The sequence below is a fragment of the Lepisma saccharinum genome, chromosome 25, assembly GCF_977018435.1.
Source record: "Lepisma saccharinum chromosome 25, izLepSacc3.1, whole genome shotgun sequence".
Lineage (NCBI taxonomy): Eukaryota > Metazoa > Arthropoda > Insecta > Zygentoma > Lepismatidae > Lepisma > Lepisma saccharinum.
The window spans coordinates 35374775-35397619 of NC_139253.1; the positions used below are offsets into that span (position 1 = coordinate 35374775).

The 22845-nt window shown below is 40.9% G+C and overlaps 1 protein-coding gene across 1 annotated transcript in view; it reads left to right on the forward strand.

The window, feature by feature from the left end:
- The window catches only part of Alk (Anaplastic lymphoma kinase), a 714232-nt gene that overhangs the window by 450090 nt on the left and 241297 nt on the right, over positions 1-22845 (forward strand). Inside the window, exons 7-8 of the mRNA XM_083111550.1 lie at positions 4166-4330; positions 5557-5687. Coding sequence (XP_082967676.1) covers positions 4166-4330; positions 5557-5687 — 296 coding nt within the window. The remainder of the gene's footprint in view (positions 1-4165; positions 4331-5556; positions 5688-22845) is intronic.

Consider the following 22845-nt stretch of genomic DNA (forward strand, 5'->3'; position numbering starts at 1 on the left):
TAAATATTATTTTCATTATTTCTTTGTTCATAAACTCTTTACTCATTCTAATTGCGTACCCTAGGTTCCTGTGTGCCTCATTTACGATCCTTTCAACATGTGTTGGAAATGTAAGTTTTGAATCAAATGTAACTCCTAGATCTCTCATCTCGTTAACCCTTTTAATTTTTGTGTTATTTATTTTGTAATTGAATTCAATTTGCTTTCTGTTGCGCGAGTATGTCATCGTGCAGCATTTTTCTATGTTCAGATTAAGATCATTTATTTCGCACCATTTTGTTACTGTATTGATTTCATTTTGTAAGGATTTGCAGTCATCAATATTACAAGTAGTCCTACCGAATTTTAAGTTATCCGCGTATAAGAGTCTGAATGAGTCACACAGGTACTTTGGTAAGTCATTGATTAGAATTAAAAAACAACAGAGGTCCGAGATTCGAACCCTGGGGGACTCCTGAGAAAACTGCGAACTCTTCTGTTAAAATTCCATTATAAGATATGTTCTGCTTACGGTCTTTTAGATAAGAAGCAAAGAAATTTAGTGCTGGTTTGGAGAGGTCGTAACACGAGAGTTTACTCAACAAAATATCGTGGCTTTGGATATATCTGTATAGATGACATCTATTTGCTTTCTTTCTTCTAAATTAGTTGCAACGAAATGACTTAGGAGGGATAGGTTCGTAACAGTGGATCTACCCGGGACGAAGCCGTGTTGGTTTGCAGATAATACTGGGGATAAGTGTGACAACAATCTTTGATAAATAATACTTTCGAAAACTTTTGCGGGCGCAGACAATAAAGATATGGGCCTATGCTCTTCAATGTTACCGGTGCCACTATTTTGGGGTACGGGACGCACTGTAGATGTTTTCCATTTCCTGGGGAATACAAACGTAGCTAGGATTGGATTGATTTGTTGTTTTACATCCACTTTATGCACAGTAAGGCTAATCGGGACTGGACCTACAGTTTAAAGTTGGATCCGAACCACTATGTGCCTCCACCGGGAATCGAACCCGGGACCCCTTGATTACAAGGCGACGACGCTACCACTGCGCCATCGGGGAGGCCCACAAACGTAGCTAGGGAAAGATTGAATATTTTCATTAAGGGTAGGGCTAATAAGCTTGCACAACCTTTTAACACGTAGGGCGGAATGCCATCAGGGCCACAGGATTTATTTGGTTTTAACTTTTTTATTGCCTTTTCAACATCACCAATACTGACTGCGTTTAGTACAAATGCTTCACCTACGTCTATCTTTTCGTGGTCTTCTATTAAATTGCAGTCGTAATTCGCGGGCGTGCTCTTATAGGTGGAAAGGAAATGCTGGACGAAGGCGTTCGCAATTGCCTCGTCATCGTCTAGTGTAGTCATTGTATTTGAGGGGCATGGACGTATTTTTCCTTCCTTTATTTTGGACGAAGGACCAAAAGTGTCTAAAATCGAGTTTTATATAATTTTCTGTTTCTGATATGTAATTCCTGTAAGCTTTTTTAATTTGCCTTTTGGTTATTTTGCGGAGAGTTTCAAACTGTGCACGATGAAAGTTGGTATTACCAATTCCACGTTTCCATTTCTTATGGTGGTGGGATTTGCTTTTAATGTTTTTAATTATGCCACTGGTGAAACAACTAGGATATCGTGATGTTATGGATTTCTTTCTGTACGGGACGGTGACTTCGAAAACTTTACCAAGATTTTCGTAAAAGATATCAAACGCGTCATTTACATTCTTTTGATTGGATATTTCTTCCCAGTTGATGGTAGCAATTTCACGGTACATTACTTCAAAGTTTGCTTTTTGGAAATTACGCATGCTAATTGTTTTCTCTTTATTTGCTTTAACATGTTTCGAAACAAAGAATTCGATGCTAAGTTGGGGGTGATGTTCATCCTCCGGTACGAACGTTTCAGTTTCTTTACAGACCGACACGTTTTGGATGTTAGTCAGAACTAAATCTAGTGATTTGTTGTTGGTGTTTAACACATTATTTACACTACTTAAATTATAGTAAGACATAAAGTTGGAGAGATTTTTGCGAGCCTTTGCTGAAAACATAATTAGAACCTGTTACTTCTGGCAAGTTAAAATCACCTACGAGGAGTATGCGTGAACTGGGAAGACATACAGAATAAATCGCTTCATAAAACGCTTCATAAATTGAAATAGTACACAAGGGTGGGAAATATACTATGCATATAAACAGACATAATATCGTTAATTACAGTTTTTCCGAGGACACATTCAATTGGTAGGTCAGCTAATTCTATGGTGGTTGATCTGAATTGGTTTTGTATTCCTAAAATAACCCCCCCCCTCCATCCTTTTTTCCCAAGGTTTTCATTTTCAGGTAACATCCAGTTACGTCATATCTGTCATCAAACAGTTCACTGTCCCTGATGCCAGGTACCAGCCAGCTTTCGACTACAGCCACTGCAGCATAGTTGTTGGCAAAAACGCTTTGAGAGAAAGTCCTGATTTTCGTACGCAGTCCTCGGGTATTTTAAAATGCTAGATTAAATAATGCTTTACTCACCGGCTCTTTCCCTTTTTCTGGGGATGACCGACTGCCTGTCCATCATTGGGTGGAATGACCTCTCTCCCTATTGTTGTTCCTTACCCTCGGGTCCCGACGGGAGGAGAGGGTGGATGTGGATGGCGAACGTTGCTTCGGCCCCTGCCCTCCTGCTGCTCCAGCTGCCGTCGCGGCATCCGACGGAGGCGCGGAAGGGGTAGGTGGAATTCCTTTGTCACGTTGACGAGAGACAGGTACTTCGTCCGGTTGCATACTCTCCAGGTCGCAGAGTGTGTAACGCCTCCCGTCGATGAACAGATACCGAAACTACAGGTACGCATACTTTCCTTGTTTCCTGGCCTCGATTATGTGGTACTGCAGCTTCTTCCGTTCTTCTCGAACCTTCGCAGAGTAGTCCTGCTCCAAATACACGCGGCTTCCTTTCAGTTCTTTGCTGTTGCGTAACACTTCTTCTTTCTTTTTGTCCGACAGAAATTTGCATATCACAGGTCTGTTCTTGTTTCCTTGCTTCTTCCCTAGACGATGCACACGATCGAGATCGAGCTCACCGAGGGACACTTTGAGCTTTCCTTCGATCAGTTCCCGGATTTTTGCCTCGGTCGTGGCATACGATTCGCGATCTTCTTCCTCGATGCCATGAAACACGAGATTTTGCCTTCTCGACCTGTTCTCTTGGTCCTCGACACGCCATTCTAAAAACTTACAATATCCCTGTAAGTCACTCACTTCGTCTGCCAACTTATCCATATCCTGTTCCATGCTTGTGACTCTGTCCACCAGCTTGGTGACGGTGTCTTTCATTTCCTTGATTTCATTCATAATAGCCTCGTTCGAACTTTGGAGAGACTTGAGGATATCACGTATTTCACTTAACTCGCTTCTGTCTACTTTTGGGGGAACGGGGTTTACCTCGACGCCGCCAACAATAATATCGACAGTATCACCAAGCCGTAAGCTTGTTACATTTCGACGGTTTAACACTGTCACCGGAGGATTCTTGTCGGGTCTTGAGGAAAGATCTCGATGCACAGAAGAGTCCGATCCGTGCTCGGTACACGGTCAATGACACACCCATTTCCGCGAATGTCAGGTAGAGCACCCCGCAGCTAGGACCTCAAGAAAACACGTCCTGTTAGGTTAGGCATATTTGGTTTAGTTTTCTTGGGATAAATAATACATTTGCTGTGTGTTTATGCTAAGGGAACCAAACCTAACAACGTTGGCATTCTTAGTGTGACGTCAGAACACGGAGTTGGTCTCGCTTAGTGCAATAAAGGAGACCCCTAACTTTTCTCCTGAAATTTCGGCCAGCGTATGGGGCCGGTGGCCACCCACCATCGTGAGGAAGTTGGAGTAGCGTAACCCGGTTATGGAAACCTACAAGAACGACTGAGGTTTCGCCGTGCTGACCACGCGTCACCCAGTAACTGGTTGGATGAATTCCCACCTCTGGTATGGTAGGCTCCGAATCTCACGGACTGTTACGCCACGGGTTGTTATAATGTACATTAGTTGAATCTGAAAAGTTAATATTTAAGTGGGTAAGATATTGTTATTCTTTTTCCATAAAATATTTTTGCCAGATCTTTTACGATACTTCCTTACTTCAATTTTCTCTTTTCCAGTTGAATTGGACCAAAAGTACCCAGCAGCGCGATGTACTTTCGAGGATGGATGGTGCGGGTGGAGAAACATTCCCGTTGCCAGGCTGAACTGGACGATGAACAGCGGCCCAACAGAAATAGATTACACCGGGCCTTCCGTGGACCACACCTACGGCAACAATACAGGTAATAAAACTTTCACTCGCATCGTTTTATTGTTACCTTCTCGTCGCGAGAGAGCAATAAAATTGTCCCCAGGAACTACTTGGAGAGGTAAGAGTGAGGTTGGGATTACGCTGCCGGGGATAAACGACGTGTAAAATGAAGGTTCCGGGAAAAGAATGTGGCAAAAATGACGTCGATTCTTTCTCGCTTTTCGCTCCAACTGCTCCATACTCGTCTCTTCCCCTTCGACTCTATCAGATATGCAACCTTCATTTTGTCAGCTCGACTCCTGTTTCCGTTCAATTGTCCACATTCACTCTTCAAATCGAGGCTTTAGTTCCAAAGCAAAGTTCAAGAAAGCTCCAAATGTGGCTTGCCTTTTATTTTTTTAAAAATGTCTCGCTTTTGCCGTCCACCATGTTATTTCTTCCCTTCCGTTGCTATTATACGAGGTGCGACAATGTATTGGGCGATTTTGCAACACTGAATGTAGCTAGTTGTTGCGTCATAGATAACACGTGTCTACCGCCATCTTGCAGAGTCTGCTTTACCATTTTGCTATGATGAAGTCGCAGAACGGGGTACCGAGCGCATTCGTTGTAAAAGCGTATTACAAAAATAACAGGGATATTCCTTGGCCCACCAGAACACCGGATCTGTCCGCGTCTGATTATTTTTCTTGGGAGTAATTGAAGGGAATAGCCTTCCAGCCTACCCTTACGCACCCTCAGTGAACTTAAAGATCGGATCCGGAAAGGGGTGGCTCAAATTCCTACCTTAGTGAAAGAGTGTCTGGAACGAAATGGAAATAGTAGTGTTATTTTAAAATAAAACCACAATGTAAGGACTATTTTCTTTTGGTATTTCTCATTCAGTCAATAAGTTAGTTCATTTTGACATATACACACACTTACTTCTAATTAATATTGAACTATTTAAAATGCATATTTTGTATTTTCATTAATATGAAGATTTTTGTACTAATAGTGAAACTTCAACATATGATAATATATAAGATGTTCTTCGAAAAATATAGTGAGAGAGATATTCGCAGAAGTGAAAAAAAGTTTTGTCCTTGTACATTATTGGTCTCGTAGTTCAACTTGAATAAAGGTGAGCACTGGATGTCATGTCATTATCTAGATATTAAAAAAAAAAATCCCCAATGCGTTTCTACACTAATTTTCAAGCGACGCAGTGTTGCTGGTGCATCATTTACTGATAATGGAATATTTCCGTTTCTGCAGGGAAGTACGTGTTTGTGGACATGCCGTCAACATCAGTCATGGGAGACGAAGCCATTCTAGAAAGTGCTAGGTTTCGAGCACCACCTACTTATCACGGCAACAACAGCTCTGAATACTACAACAGTTGTCAGGTAAGTGCAGTTTTGGTTCATACTTGTATTGACACTTTCTGTTTTTTGCATACAGAGTTGGGTTGTAGGGAAGCTACGAGTGGTTTCATGTTGTGCCAACTATCGTATCATGATGATGCTAATAACATGCTATCGCGGTTGTGAGTTGTTAACAGATGGCAGATCTGTTGTACGTCGGTGAAGGCTTCACTTCACCCCTTGTGGCAGGGGGAGCGGTGGTACACTCGATCACCAAGTTCGTTTTGTTTAAAATTTCGCTGTATGAGGGATTAGTGAATTTTCATGCCTACACAAGTAGTCACTCTAGAGGACTCGACAATGAATTCGCGAAAGGATATGGAATTGCATGCAATTGCTGTGCCAGAAGCTACTAGCCGTTTGCAGTAGCGCGCACTGCTTTTCTCAGCCCACTCGCTTTCTCCCGTTCTCTACCGTTATGCGCACCCTTGATCTACAGATTACAGAGACAGAGTGTAATATTAATTTTAAGAAATTATTCTTGATTGTACATTGAAAACCAATTTTTAATTTGTAGTTTGTAAATTATATAGAGCACTGGTTCTCTACAAAGTACACTAACTCTGCCACGTCATAATGAAGGAATTATGCATTGTATTAGAAAAGGACAGCGATTCGATTCCACCTTTACCGATTATCCTACCTGACCATAGAATGAACTTAAAATGCATGCAATACTTATCAAAAATTATATTTGTTGAGCTAGAATTAAACATTTTCGAAACAATTAAATGAAATATGTTTTTCTAGTTTGTTGTAAATCATGATATTCGGATTTTGCCTCGTTCCTGCATCCATGGACATTTTCGAAACAATGCTTCATTTTCCTTACTGTATTTGGTTTTCATGGAAACAGATGTTGGGACGGGTTTGAAGATATCAATAGTGTGTGTAAGAACAACCATCTGCTCTTACCAGGAGGAATATTTCTCATATTATAACCCAGTAAGTACCTATGATTTCAGATGTTCGAAACTTAAGTATTATTTATTTTTGTTAAATGAATTACAGGTATGTTTAGTGGTAATTTTCTCAAGAAATATGATTGATTGATTTGATTTATTTTACTCGCTTTTCTGCGACTTTTGGCTAATCGGTAAGATGAGAATGAGTGATGATATTATGAAATTGATGAACGGAGATTAACATGTCCAGGCCGGAATTCGAACCCGGGACTCGTGGCGTTCTAGCGCGCTGTGCTAACCATTTTGCCACGGAGTTCGTCTCAAGAACTAAGATTAGATTATTAATGTTAGTGTGCAATTTCGTAAGATACTCTTTTTAAAAAGTGCTGCATAAGCTTGTTTTTAATTAACGTCTTAGGGACATTATTTCATTACATTCGTGAAGTGTGAAGAGGATCTGCACTTTAAAGTTGGATCGAACAACTACTGTGCAATGTGTGTCATCCTGGAGTAGAACCGGAGATCCCCTTGATCACAAGGCGACAATGATATCAACTACGCATCGTGAGGCCCCTGGTGGTTGGCTATTCAGCATGAAGTGACTTGGGAATAGTTTTGAAATGACAATAATAGTAACTGCCACTGGGGTGCCATTAAACCTGCATACCTCCGCTAGAAATCTATTTCCTTTAAATTATAATAAGATATATATCACCCTCTAATTCCTTATTTGCGACTATGTCAACATGAGATCAAGAATTACATACACACACATTTACATTATATATGCATGCACACACACACACACACACATATATATATATATTATAATAATATAATAAGATTGTTCCATATGAACTTCTTTTTGTTTTTAGCTCGCGGAGATGTATTACATTGGAGTAATGAGTTTTGATAGTACTATGTTACGGCAGTACCAGATTTACAAATCTTGGGCCCCCGCAAATTATCACATCTACCTACCTACCTAACTTTACACCCCCTACATAGGTCTATATATATATATATATATATATATAATGTGTGTGTGTGTGTGTGTGTGTGTGTGTGTGTGTGTGTGTGTGTGTGTGTGTGTGTGTGTGTGTGTGTGTGTGTGTGTGTGTGTGTGTGTGTGTGTGTGTGCATGCATATATAATGTAAATGTGTGTGTATGTAATTCTTGATCTCATGTTGACATAGCCGCAAATAAGGACCTAGAGGGTGATTCAAAAGTTACTTAACACACCCTATAAATAATGAGGGAGTTAGGCTGGGTACAATTCGTCATGATAGAAACAGGTTAGAACCGTATTGAATTCGACTCAAAATATTTAAATGGGAAGGGGTGATGTGATATGTGTGATGTGTATATATGATACTGTTTTCTGACAACTGTGAAAATGATACATTTGTTACAATCATGAAGTCATAACTTTTTCCTGATTAATGATAGGTTGAAGAAACTTTACTCACTGTATTTCTCGTGAAATTCTATCCTGGTTTGATTCTAGTCTTGCTGCAACGCGGGAAACCCGGAATTTTTCCGGCTTTGTCACCGTCCATCCAACCTCAAATCAAATGGTACCCGGGGGGGTGGGGGGGGGTTAAAGGCTGCCGCAGCGTGGTGCTGATGACATCACATCTCAAATATGTCTGACATCGAAAATATGTGGGGTTCTACCCCCAGATACCCTAAATGTGCCTTCATCACATGGTGCTATATGCACAGGGATCTTTAACTTTACCTATATATTGTATTCGTTTCTGTACCCCTGAGTAACTAAGTTTATTTTTTACGCATATACGAACCCTCTACTGTGTCAATGGCTGAGGGCTCCCTAAAGGCTTACTTGTCTCCACACTTCTGGGTTTTGGCCTTTGTAGATCCGGCACTGGTGTTACGTCATTTTCATAGTCACCAACTCCCTGTGATATGAACTAAATTTGTGGAATTATGTTTTATGCATTGATATTATTGGTTTTGAAAGTCATAAATTACGGAAGAATTGGAAATGTATGTGAAAGAACGTTGAAAAGTAGTTATGTTTGTGGCTTCTATTCTAGAGGGGTATTGGAAGTATCGGGTATTAAAAGTTCGAAATCCTGGTGTGACGTCTGTGGACTAAAACAGAGACGATATTTTGGTGCATGTCATATGGCTGAAAGACACCCTGTGGGTTCTTAGTGTTTGTGGCATGTGATTCGTAAGGTACTTAACGCATTTCGCCCGTGCAACCACGTAAAGTACATAGTTTCTCAAGTTATATATTTTCATTAGGAGGTTGAAGCGGCTCCGGCGCCCACCCAGCGTCGTATAAAGTGGGTACCTGGAGTAGACTCTGCGGGGTAAAGGCGGCCAGGGGCATGGTGCTGATCACATCACCCCCACCTTCGGCCGTGATCAAGAATGTGTGGGGCCCTAACTCCACACCCCCTACACGCCTTCATGGCGTGCTACAAAGCACAGGGGAGCACTTTTTTTTTTACTTTTTTTGTTTTAGGATCATGGCGATAGTAATTTCATGTTGTTAGGTTAAACGTGTTAGATTTAATGCCGTTAGCAATTTGACATGTTGATATTAATTTGGATTCTATTGTATTAGTAATTTTACATGAGGATACTAATTTGACATTTTGTTAGGTTAGTGTTGATTGATTGATTTGGAGTTTTAAGTCCCCGTAAGGCCAATCGGGACTGGACCTACAGTTTAAATTGGGATCCGAACCACAATATGTCTCCACCGGGAATCGAACCCGGAACTCCTTAATTACAAGGCAACGACGCTACCACTGCGCCATCGGGGAGGCACTGTTAGGTTAGGGGTGTTAGGTTCTATGGTGTTAGTAGTTTGATAGTTATGGATATACTAATTTGGCGTTGTTAGGTGTTTGGTGTGTGGGGTTCGATTATGTTAGCAATTTGACGTTTACGTTATTATTGGCGTCTTTCTTACGTTACATGTGTTCGTTTTAATGGGTGTCTAATGAACGGAATTTTGACGAAAAGAATTAGTGCAAGTAGTCCGGAAAAGGAGTTTCTTCACTTAAGCAGGCGATAGTTTCGAATCAAATATCTCTGTGATATCCGCACGTTAAAACCAATTTTATGTTACGTAAAGAATTGAAATCTGTTGATTAAAAAAAATTGACTCCTTTCTGGAGGGAGTACAATCGGTTAAGAATCCCGTACCTAACTTTGGTATACATGCTACTCGCTTCCTTCCTTTCTTTCTTTCGATTTCCTTTATTTCAAGTCTCTTGTTGATATTGTGGTTAAATCGCGACGAAGAGGATGAATAGTGAATGGCAGTGATATAGCCAATCCTTACCCAGGTTCGAACCTGGGACATCTCTCTTGGTAGAGGGTTACGCTGACCACTGTATACAGGTATCAAACTAGTGCTTACGTGAGTGTATTCCGCAGACCATTTTTTGGCCATACATAGCACAGCAAAAATTAAGTTGTAATGGAAGCCTAAACTGTTTCATGGTTAGAATATTGAAATATATCCTGCTTTATAATCAGTATTATTTAGAGCGTATTTTGTGGATTGAACACCCTCCTTTCGAACGTCCTTGAGTTAAGCAACTCCGTTACGTTAATTACTTTACACGGGTTTCGCCTTCATTTCAGTAAAGATCAAACACATTTGTCTTTCCTCGTAACGTCCTGGATGGGTTACACAGAGGAAGCAGCGTGTGGCACGTGTAACGTCAGACAAGAGCGAAAGGGTTGCTCCGAGAAGAAATAACAAAGCAGCCGTATTAAGGCTCCTTAAGCCCCTTCGCAGTAATGGGACCTCTTGCGAAACCTTGTTCCTTCAGCGCTGCAATATGAAATGAGCCTCTTAACACAGAATCATTAGCCATGCCCTGCTCTTGCTTTAATGAAGGACCGCGTATTTGCTCGGCATCTGTTTACACCAGGAGACTCGGCCCCCGCGAAAGGCCAGCGATTCTCATCTCCATTTCAAATGAGTGACGGAAGAGGGTGAAGCTTCTTCCCCCAACTTGATATTTTGCGGCCTCCTGCTCTAATCCATGACCATTTTGCACTAATCATTGCACTTTGTTAGACATGTACCGCATTTCATTTCCACATTCTTCATATAACGCCTTTAAAAATGAAACTAAGAAATCCACGAGTTCTGATTTTACTTTCCTCAGAATCTTAACCTTTCCAACTGTTTATCGTCCATGTTGAGAGATGGTGATAGTGATTTAACAAATGTTTTTACCTTTTGCGAAGAACTGGCTTCTTACACTGTTACTGAGGACGTTTTCAGTTTGCCCTTGCCTTTTTAATGTATTGTGTATGTCCTGTGCAGTTTCTTTTACAACCTTGATACTTTTAGACGTTCTCAAGGGGTCCTTTACATCCCTTTCAAGGTAAGGGTTTCAGATAAGATACTTTTTTCCTCGTATACTTTGACGGTTTCAAAATGGTCACATATGCCGATGCACTGATATATGTTAAGTCTTCATCAACCCCCATAACGAAGTATATGCAAAATAAAAACACAATTAGTTAGCCTGGAATGGCACTCGCCAAATCATGGATAATGCCACATTCTAAATGATGTTGACAGATTAGTATTTTGTTTGGTTTGAGTTTGTTTGTTTTATGTCCAGTGCACAGAAAGGGTAATCTACAGTTTAAAGTGGGATCCGAACCACTATCTACCTCCTTCGGGTATCGAACCCAGAACCCCTTGATTAGTATTTTGTTTCTATTATGTTCAGAATTCAGGGAGACTTGTTTTATCACAAGTTATTAATACTTTTATAAGTATGTTCCAACGGACGACCCGAGGGATCCCGGTTTCGAATTACATCCTACGCATCGGTGTTATTTGCCAGTGTCCCTTTCATCATTCATCCTCATCTTCGCGATTAGCCAAAAGTATCATAGATGCAATGTTAAATAAACTAATCGATCATAAAAACGCAAAGCGCACGCAACTTCACCTGCTACACTAAACAAGACATCAGTGACATCAATGAAAAGTAATAACAATCCAGAATCAGGCTATTCGTTCGGGACACCTTGTATTATCAACATTATCTATCATATTTTGTGGAATGAACCGTAATTGGATTCCGAAACGTTGATAGAAACCCAACTTTCATCACAACGGCAATTCCTCAAGTTCTTCCAACTGCACTATATCAGGTATAGCAATTCATCTTCCATCAATTTTTCAGTTCGGAAGTTGCGGGAAGTGGGCTGGATGTTCATCATTTGGAAGCTTTGTGAGAGGGAGACGGGAAAACTAAACTTGCTCATTTTTCACGGGCCTTTGCATCAGGCTAAATTTGCGAAATGCGTTGGAGTCTGGAATTTGATCTCGTGTCAATGCCCCTCCATCACGCTAAAATCTAGCAATAATTTACCAGTCGGCTATAATGCGGTGTGACAACTCTAATATTTGGATATTGCGACTGACAAACATCATTTATTGCGCAGTTAACATTACGGCCGCTTTGGTACCGAAATCCGAACGGCATGTCAGGTGAAAAAAAATTATGGCGACCACATGTAGCAGCGAGCGACTAGGGGATTTGCAACTAATTGGATGGCCATTATCAATGCGAAATGACCATCAAAGAACAGTTACCATGCTTGCCAATAGAACGATAAAGCAGCTGTATTTATTACAAATTGCGCGCAGAATGTTTATGGAACCAGGCAGGGGTACACATTAACTACTCATTAGTATCAATGTGCGTGTCTCAAATCCGAGGGTTCGCTGCCAATCCTTTGGGCACTTTTTCAGTGGTAAAATTCGTTTGAAGATTCCAATCTCTAGAGAATAGATCTCTCAGGCTTATATTCTAAGCTTGTCTGCCACTTTTGACTAATCGTGACGATGGGAATGAATGGTGATAAGGTAAAAGAAGTGGCAACCGGAAACAAACATGAACGACACAAGCCTTGTAGAGGATTTTACTGGATGTGGGGTGCAGGCGGCAGAATCTTGATTACGTGCAAAAATGCAGCTCATGTGTACTACGTGGAAGACAGGTTGACATTTGAATGTCTTCAGAGAAGTCCGTAACTCTGTGTTCCAAGTTGATTCATCTTTCCATCTAGAATTACGGTGTAAATGGTTTGCAAGTAGTATGGCGAAGACATCTACAATTCTCCATCTCATCTTGCTTCCTGTTGTTTATATTGTTTGCAGTCAAATGTGCCTTACCTTAGGACTTTACACTAAAATGTTTGAGTTACGACTCTTCAGACTACATGCACTAGAGACTTTGAGCTAAGAAACTGCGGAGTACATGCGCTAGAAGCTTCGAGCTACGAATCTACGGACTACATGCTCAAAAAGCATCTGGCTACGAATCGACTGACAACATGCACTAGAAGCTTCGAGCTACGAATCTACGAATTTGATGCCCTAAAAGCTTCGAACTACGAATCGACTATATAAATGTACTAGAATCTTCGAATCTACTGAATACAGGCTCAAGAAGCATCTACGAACTACCTGCACTAGAGACTTCAGGCTAGAAACCTACGGACTGCATGTTCTAGAAGCTTCAGGCTCGGAATCTACGAACCAAATGGGCTGGAATCTTTTAGATATGAACCTACGGATTACATGCACTAGAAGATTCGAGCTACGAAATTACAGAATACATGCTCAAGAAGCATTAGCCTAGAAATCAACGGACTACGAGCACTAGCGACTTTGACCTAGGAATATACCGATTATATACACTGAAGGTATTGAGCTATAACTCTGCTGACTGTGTATATCAAATCATTTCACCTCGGAATCTACAGACTACGCACGCTGGAGACTTTGACCTTGGAATCTGCCGACTACGCACGCTGGAGACTTTGACCTTGGAATCTGCCGACTACGCACGCTGGAGACTTTGACCTTGGAATCTGCCGACTACGCACGCTGGAGACTTTGACCTTGGAATCTGCCGACTACGCACGCTGGAGACTTTGACCTTGGAATCTGCCGACTACGCACGCTGGAGACTTTGACCTTGGAATCTGCCGACTACGCACGCTGGAGACTTTGACCTTGGAATCTGCCGACTACGCACGCTGGAGACTTTGACCTTGGAATCTGCCGACTACGCACGCTGGAGACTTTGACCTTGGAATCTGCCGACTACGCACGCTGGAGACTTTGACCTTGGAATCTGCCGACTACGCACGCTGGAGACTTTGACCTTGGAATCTGCCGACTACGCACGCTGGAGACTTTGACCTTGGAATCTGCCGACTACGCACGCTGGAGACTTCGACCTGTGAATCTGCCGACTACGCACGCTGGAGACTTCGACCTGTGAATCTGCCGACTACGCACGCTGGAGACTTCGACCTGTGAATCTACCGACTACGCACGCTGGAAACTTCGACCTGTGAATCTACCGACTACGCACGCTGGAAACTTCGACCTGTGAATCTACCGACTACGCACGCTGGAAACTTTGACCTGTGAATCTACCGACTACGCACGCTGGAAACTTTGACCTGTGAATCTACCGACTACGCACGCTGGAAACTTTGACCTGTGAATCTACCGACTACGCACGCTGGAAACTTTGACCTGTGAATCTACCGACTACGCACGCTGGAAACTTCGACCTGTGAATCTACCGACTACGCACGCTGGAAACTTCGACCTGTGAATCTACCGACTACGCACGCTGGAAACTTCGACCTGTGAATCTACCGACTACGCACGCTGGAAACTTCGACCTGTGAATCTACCGACTACGCACGCTGGAAACTTCGACCTGTGAAACTACCGACTACGCACGCTGGAAACTTTGACCTGTGAATTACAGACCACCCACGCTGGAAACTTTGACCTTGAAATTTTCTGACTGTAAATCAAATAATTTGAGCTAGGAATATATCGACTAGATACACTGCAAACTTATCTCGGAATCTACAAACTACATACACTGGAGACTTTGATCTAGGAATCTACCGACTACATACACTGGAAACTTTTAATCTAGGAATCTACCGACTGCATACACTGGACACTTTTTCTTGGAATCTACTGACTAAATACAGTAGAGACTTCGACCTAGAAACCTACCGAGTACGGACACTGGAGACTTTTATCTCAGAATCTACCAACTTCAACCACTGGAGATTTTGACCTAGGAATCTACAGACTACATACACCGGAGACTTTGAACTTTTCTTGAAGATGAGGATGAGTGATGATATAATGAAATTTATGTCGGGGCACTCACAAAGAATACATTGTCCAGTCTGGGACCCCTGTTGAATTGTCCGGTTTCCACTTTAAACCAAAAGTTCAGTCCCAGTTAGCCTGTCTGTATACATGGTATAATTCATTTTTCAAATTTTTTGATAATACTGTTTTTCTATATATCACAACAACGTCACAGTATTTCACTTACATTCTTTTACTAATGTCTGCCATTTTTATTAACAAATTTAATTATCGCCTCTATTAATCCCGTTCGTGTAATCAGAATTGCACTTCTTAATTAAACTTATAATTGGATTCAGAGTTATTTACTTAATACGGTGTGGTAATGCCAGTATTAATTTTCACAGGCGGCCGCCGTATCACTTGTCTCTCATAACGTGGTGAACAGAGCAGGTGGGAGAGCAGAAATGTGAATTCCTGGACTGAAATCTTATTTTCATCACAGTCGTTTTGTGCACGTTGCTGTGGAAACTGCATTCCACGTTTCTGGAGCAGCGACGGACTACGAGGAAAATTCTCCTCTGGCATTTTTGTTAACTCGGCCCACATCAGAATATGGAAATTACGACGAGGGAGAACTTGTGTTTCCGTATCCGCTCGAAATTCGATTTCTCTGAACGTGGGGAGTAAGTGTATTACCAGAGAAGCTTGTCTAGGCTGTAGGGTAGTCGTAACTGTAGAAAAATATAATATTCTCGAATATTTTCCTGTTGAAACAAACGTCCTGTCCAATAATATAGCGATAATATGCACGCACGCTCACGAGATTGAAACAGAGAATTAATGCATAACGACAGTTCTATATGCAGACGACATTGCGATTTTCGAACGTCTATTTGAGGATTTACGTGACTAATCTAGTAATATCTCGGACGTTATAGATGTTCTTTTAATGCTTCCATCGAAATGTTGATGTTTACGTAGTAACAAAAATTGAAAAAGTAGAAAAATGTAAGTAAGCTCTGTGTGACGGCAATGTACTCATATAATGTAACTTTCTACACACAGAAAAGTAAATGCATGAGCTGAAACAAAAAATGCATAAAGTATATAACTCATACCAAATGTTTAAGTGCACCATCGAGAGAGATGCATGAAAGTGCATAAAGAAACGCCAATACTCGCTTGCATCACATGATTAACTTTGGCGTTACCTTTACAAATTATGTACAAAAATGCATCAAACTGTAAACTGATTCTTGGCAAAAGCCAGAAAGCACACTTTAGTGCATCAATCAGTGGTGCATCAAATCATTTGATGCACATTTATACCTTGTGCCGGGAATATCTAGAGCGAACGAACGATAATAAGAATCGAGGATGCTCGACCAATGAACTCGTGAGAGGGGAAGTAAGTGCAGCTACCAGCCGTTTTACAACAGCGCTCACTGATTTGTTCTGTCAACTCGATTTCTCCTCTTCCCTTATGCGCGGCCTTAACAGATTCCAGAGACAGGGTATATATATTCTATCCAGGGAATCTTTGGAGCAAGGCCGCGCATAAATGGAAGAAAACTAGTGGGCGAAGCGAAGCAGCACACGCTGCTGCAAACGCTGAAGACTGCAGTCCCTTTTCCCTCTCCACATAATCCCGTTCCTCGGAACTTGTTCATTGGTCGAGCCCTCTCGAGTCACTACTTGCGCAGAGACGTGTTTTCGTTTGCTCGCTCCAAAGATTCCAGGGACAGAGTATAGTTTTCTGTGTGCATGTCAGTGGAGAGAGATTATTAACCTTTTTCATCGCAAATTTTAAACATATTTGCTCCTAATAAAGGATGAGAAATTGTTAACAAATATCACGCGAAACTCACAACAAACACTCAACTCATTAATCAACACGACACACAAAATCTGAATTCCAGGGGGAAAAATACAAGGAATAGAAGGTAATAAGCACCCAGTAGGCTTGTTTTAGATGTGCGAAGACCGATTCGAAACTCTTTCTGCTTCATTAGCCTCGTCCGACATCGCAGATCGGCTGAATGGCTACGCAGTTGCATTCAGACTTCTTGAAGCTGAGTGTGAAAGGAACGGCAACTCAATGGCTTCGGGATAATTGAGAATCTAGGGTCAAACATGGCGCAATTGAGTTGTTCTTGTGTGCGATTACAACCATTAAATATTTATTTTTCATTTATTACAAAGTTGAAATAATTATGCAATTTTAGGGTAGACAAAGTTTGACTGTATTGACACCTCACTACTGGTAGTGAGAAACTGCAGGCTCTTTTCAATCTTTATCATAACCGTTTAAATTGAATGTAACATTAATAAATGGCAAATGGGGAATGACCCTTCACTTTATTCACCCCGTGTAAATTGGACTTTGAAATTTCAAGAACTCTAAAAGGGATAACATAATAAAAATAAAAAGTATATAGAGTGAACTATCCGATTCTAAGCAGGAAGAAATGTATCTACAGGGTGGTGCACGGTATGATCCCCCATTTTGTTCTTGGATGGAAACTATATTATAAAGAAGCTTTCAGTGAAATACATATCACATAAAAGGTTACACTTTGAAAAAATGTACTACTGCAATACATGCTCAATATGACCATCGTTGTTATTTCTAACCAATGTTATCAGTTACCCTACGAGAAATGAGTTCCCTAATTACACTGCAAGCTTCGCTAACTTTTTCATGAAAGACTCGTGGAATCTCAGTTGCCCAAAACGGCACATTTTGTTTGTTAACCACACCATCCAAATGAAACTGTGCCTCAACAGTGTTGCGTTGTTATCCTCAGCTCAATGAACGAAGGCCATTCTCTGCTGTTTGTGTTCATTTGTGAGTTTTTGCACCACGGTAATCTTGTACGGATACATGTGGAGATCATTTTTAAGAATCTGTTGAACAGAGCATCTTGATATCCCTAGTTGTATTTCTGCTTTTCTATCAGATTTGCCGGGATTCACCGGTATAGCAACTCGAACAGCTTCAATATTCTCAGGCGAACACACAGGATTCGGACGATCATGCTTCGATTCCAATACTGTTCCTTCCATTCGAAACTTTTCATGCAGTTTGTGGATCGTTTTATAGGGGGCCCACCGAGTATGGAAATGTGCACGAAAACGCCTCTGAGTCACAACAATGCTTTTTGTTTCAGCAAAAAATAGCACAATTGCTGATTGCTGTTCCATCACAAGTCTTCCTTTGCCTGTCATGTTGTCTTCTCTAGACCCTAGCGACAGCATCATGAATTACGCTTCACATTTTATCACGCGACTTTTCCAATGACTACTGCAACTGCTGTTGACACACATGGCGTGTGATTCCTCATCTCGGATCCGAAAAAAATAAAAAAACAAATGGGGGATCATATCGTGTGCCACCCTGTACTTGGCGCCCCTAGGCAGAAGAGAACATTTTGGACGCCTTATTTCCAAAATGAATATACTGTAGAACCAACTAACTACATTAATAATAATAAATAATAATAGAAGTAGTAATAATACATGCATATTGAACTCACCAAGTACTGGTCAGGCTACGAATGTTTCCTTCGTCGACCACATCTTTCCTGTATAGTTGCTTGTTTATGTTAGAATTCACGGAAAGGATAGCAAGACTTGTCAGTAGATCTTGCGAGATAGATGATCGTTAATGATTCTCAAGTTTCTTAAGGAGTGAGAAAGAGTGCTCGGCCGAACTGTTGTTCACTGCGGTTGGCAAGAATGTTCGTAAAGTAATTTCTAAATAAGGAAATGGCTCCTGAATGCTGTTTCCCAACAATGCTTTTTGAAATTGACAATCTCATTGCTCAAAAATTCTTCCATATCTTCTTGTTGTCAAGTCCAGCTGGCTGTGTTAGTTTTATTAAGTAGCACATTAATACCTGCATTCTTTCTCACTATCTCAGTTTTCTCTTGCCTCGCCTTTCTCCAATTTCTAGTATTGAGAACCACTGAGGTTTTTCAGAATCAAAAATGAAAACCACGCAATTACACTCTTTACAGATATTAATTAGTCTGAATAACCGTTGCCCAGCAACTAAACATTTCATTGTCGCTAGCACACTTTAAATTTATGAAGTCTTCTTCATTGTTGGAATTTATTGTTTCATGTTTCTACTGTTATCTAACAAATTGATGTAACGCATTACCGGTACAGGTCCAATATTATTTGTGCTGTTTTACTTATATTATATCTGATTTGATGATAAATATACCTTCATTATGAGTTCACCTTCATTTTGCTCTTCAACCCCTACTTAGCGATTTTAAAAATTATATAGTAACGGAACATGCTAGCTTAAAAACCACCCCTTGAGTTCTGCCTCCATAGTAGAGACCTAATTATGCTCCCGATTCTAAGCATACACAGTGTTTTAAAAATAATCATCCGATTTCGAAGCCATTTAACTCAGTAACCGTTCGCTAAAACACATCGAACAATGTACTGCTAGGAAGAGGATCTTCGTGAGTTTCACATGATTGCTGGCAGGTAGCAGTAGCGTGCTCTCCCCGCGCTTGCATCAGATTTAAGCAAGATGGTGACGTCGCAAACGAAAAGCTTTCTGTGTACTGCGCTTTGAAGTGTGTGAATCTGTTACAACAGTGCAACGTGAATTTCGGCGACCGTATGGTGTTGAACCTCCTACCGCTCAAAGTATTCGACGTTGGCACTGTTTCTGTGTCTCCACTTCCGACTACTCTGGATGAACTGCAAAATCGGATCACGGCAGTAGTGACTCCAGATGAATTCTCCTACCGTATGGACATATGCCGAGCATCCAAATGGGGTCACATTGAGCACTTATGAACATTTTTTGTGTAAAAATTAATGTATAGCTGTGTATTTTAAAAGCCATTCCAAGTTCCTGTTTTGATAAATAAATAGTATATAGCCGTTTCAAATCGGGTGATTCTTTTTTAAACACCCTGTATTATTATTGGTATAGATTAGCAGAAATTAATGTTGGCTAAGTTTCCTGAGGTTTGATACCATCTTGCAGACAAATGTGGCGCCACTGTTTCATGTTGATATATCCATGGAAGGTCTGACGTAAATGAAACACGATACTCAGCATCTAGTATTAGATATAGAGAATGGGACATCGGCTTTCTCCAGCCTTTTCACAAGTTTTAAACGGCCTGCGTACCGGGATTGCCTATGCGCAGATCAGGATTCCCAGTGCTGAGAGGTTGCAGTGATGTATAACACAAAATTAACAAATATGTTTTCAGAAGTAGTGTAGTTTATGAGAGGTGTTGATGGAAACACACAGCAAATTGTCGTCGTTTCCATGTATTTATGTTAACTTTATCGAATATTTGCACAAGACAAGAAACGCATTTGTACAACCTGCAATGCAAAAATAAAACTTTCAAAGGGACAAATATATTTTTAACTTGTTATTGTTGACTGGTCATAACAAAATTAGAGTAGGTAACGAATGTATACTAGTAAAAATACATTTTGTTTTGGCATATATTGATTAAACATGCATTTTGTGAACAATCAAACTTCACTTCTTTCTTATGGCTATTGACTTTTCGGTGTCACAAACATATGTGTTTATCAAGAGCTACAAAATATGATAATATTGTATTTCATTTGTAGTTCTTATTAAAGATTCGTGTGAGCACGTGCATTTCATCGATTACCTCTATAACCTTTGTAGCTCTTGATAAAAATCCATGTTTAAACTTGTAGTTCTTCTGCTACATTTTAACTCTTGATAAAAATCCATGCTTGCGTTTGTAGTTCTTCTACTCCCTTCGTAGCTCATGATAAAAATCCATGTTTACATTTGTACTTTTCTATTACATTTAAAACTTTGATCAAGATGCACTTCTACGTTTGTGGCGTCGAAACGTCAATTGATTTGATTAGTTGATTCGGTTTATTTTACTTCGCTTTTCTGCCACTTTTCGCTGATCGCGAAAACTAAGATGAGTAATGATCTGATGAAATTGATAAATGGACACTCTCAAACACCCATGCCAAGGCCGGGATTCGAACTCGGGGTCCCTGGCGTCGTAGCGCGATGTGCTAACCACTCCGCCACGGGAGCCGGCGTCGTCGAAACGTCAAGAAAATAGCCATAACAAGAAATATCGTCAATTAATTGTTTACATAACGGCTATTATGGTAAAACTAATGATTTCAAAGAGTTCTCATCATGAATGCCAGAACTCAACAAGAAAACAGATCCAAATGAAGGAATGGATACTTTCCTACCGTCTTACGGAATTAAATCCATTAGATTTTTTCCCTCTTAGATTGTAACCCAGCTCTTTTCAGTTAATCTCCCTTTTAGGAGTTAGTTCTATGTGACGTATTTCCTTCTTGTTCACATACGGCATATAACCTTTATCCGACTGTAACGCAGCATCCAGGTCGTAGAAATTCCCGCAGACGGTCCACCCCGCCATCTTGATAGGCTCATTAAGGGAGAATATTTTCCACTTTATTGCCCGTGATTTGTAACTGCTTTCCATTTAATCTCCAACGAAGCGTCCATTCGTTTTGTTTGCAACAGATTCAAAGCTTTCTCGATCTCTCTCTCTGATATCGTTAACTGTTTTAACCCCCCCCCCTTCCCCTACGTCGTGTCCTCTATTACTCATGTCAGTTAATTAGCTAGGAATCTAAGCTAAGCAATTCTGGGAAGGCAGTTCTGTAACCAGAACTTCCTATGCGATCTCTTCGTAATGAACGGCCTTAATTACAACTTCTCTTGCCTTTCTCAAGTTGATCCTAAATTTATTTCTTAATTGCATTTTGTTCATCGAATCCCCTACTTTTCCTCCTTAGTATTCATACCACGATTATTTCTCTGGCCTCGAAAAGGGCGTTGGAAATTATTCTCGCCGCTGTGTAATTCCGAGCTTCATGATTTCAATTTCCCCATTCGTTTAATAGTTTGGAAGGTATTTTCTCATTAAGGGAGTGGAAAAAAGAGCGAAATGATAGGTGTTACAAGGTAGCCTTAGTTTATGCAACTCAGGTTACACTTGCGGTAACTTTAAATAAATTGGGGGGGGCAAGATGGACGTAGATGATATTTTATACATATAAAGCATGGACCTCTTTAGGAATTTTGTGGGGTAAAATGTGCCTCACCCCCTCCACACTCACATCAGTATCTGTATATAGTGTATATAATTGTACTACACTCTGTCCCATCTATCTCTGAAGCAGACAACGAACACAAGTCTGCGCAAGTAGTGACGCGAGACGGCTCCACCGATGAACGGGATTGCACCAGCAGCGTGTACTGCTTAACTCTGCGCACTCGATTTCCCCCCTTCTCTGCCGCTATGCGAGGGCCTTGTTCCAGAGATATTTGGGACAAGGTATAATTCTCACGTCGAATACTTTTCTGTAGCAGCCACATGAGCTTTTGGTATGCCATTCAAATTCTTGCCAACCTCCAAGGTGGCGTGGTTATCACAGCTTGCTACGACATTCCGGGTTTGAATGAGTGTTGTTTGTGTGTGTGTCCCTTCATCAATTTCATCACTCATCCTCATCGTCGCGATAGCCAAAAGTGGCAGAGAAGGGACTCTAAATAACAAAAATCAAATCAATATGATATGCGACAGTAATTTTAAAAGTTGACATGTTTTGCGAAACAAATGTTATTGCCTTTCAGAGTAATCCTGTCGAAGCTAACGCACTTCTGAGAACGAGCGTATAAGTGCTGGAAACTCTGGGCAAAGTTCTCTTTCGGGATGATGTTCGTCTCCCTCGCAACATGGCGTTGAATGTTGGAAATGTCTGAAAACGTCTTGCCTTTAAGAGCTAATTTCAATCTTGAAAAGATAAAATAATCCTGGAGAACCACATCAGGTGAGTATGGGGAGTGAGCGAGCGACACAACCCCCTTCTTGACCAGAAATTGCTACACGGATAAAGCCATGTGAGGCCTAACATTGTCATGAAGAAGAAACCATACTGGTTCGCTCGCTGGCCGTACTGGGGGTGTATCCGACGGACCCGTTGTAGATCTTTGAGGCATTCAGTGTGGTTCCCTCAGGGAGATTTTCCTCGTCAATTTTTTT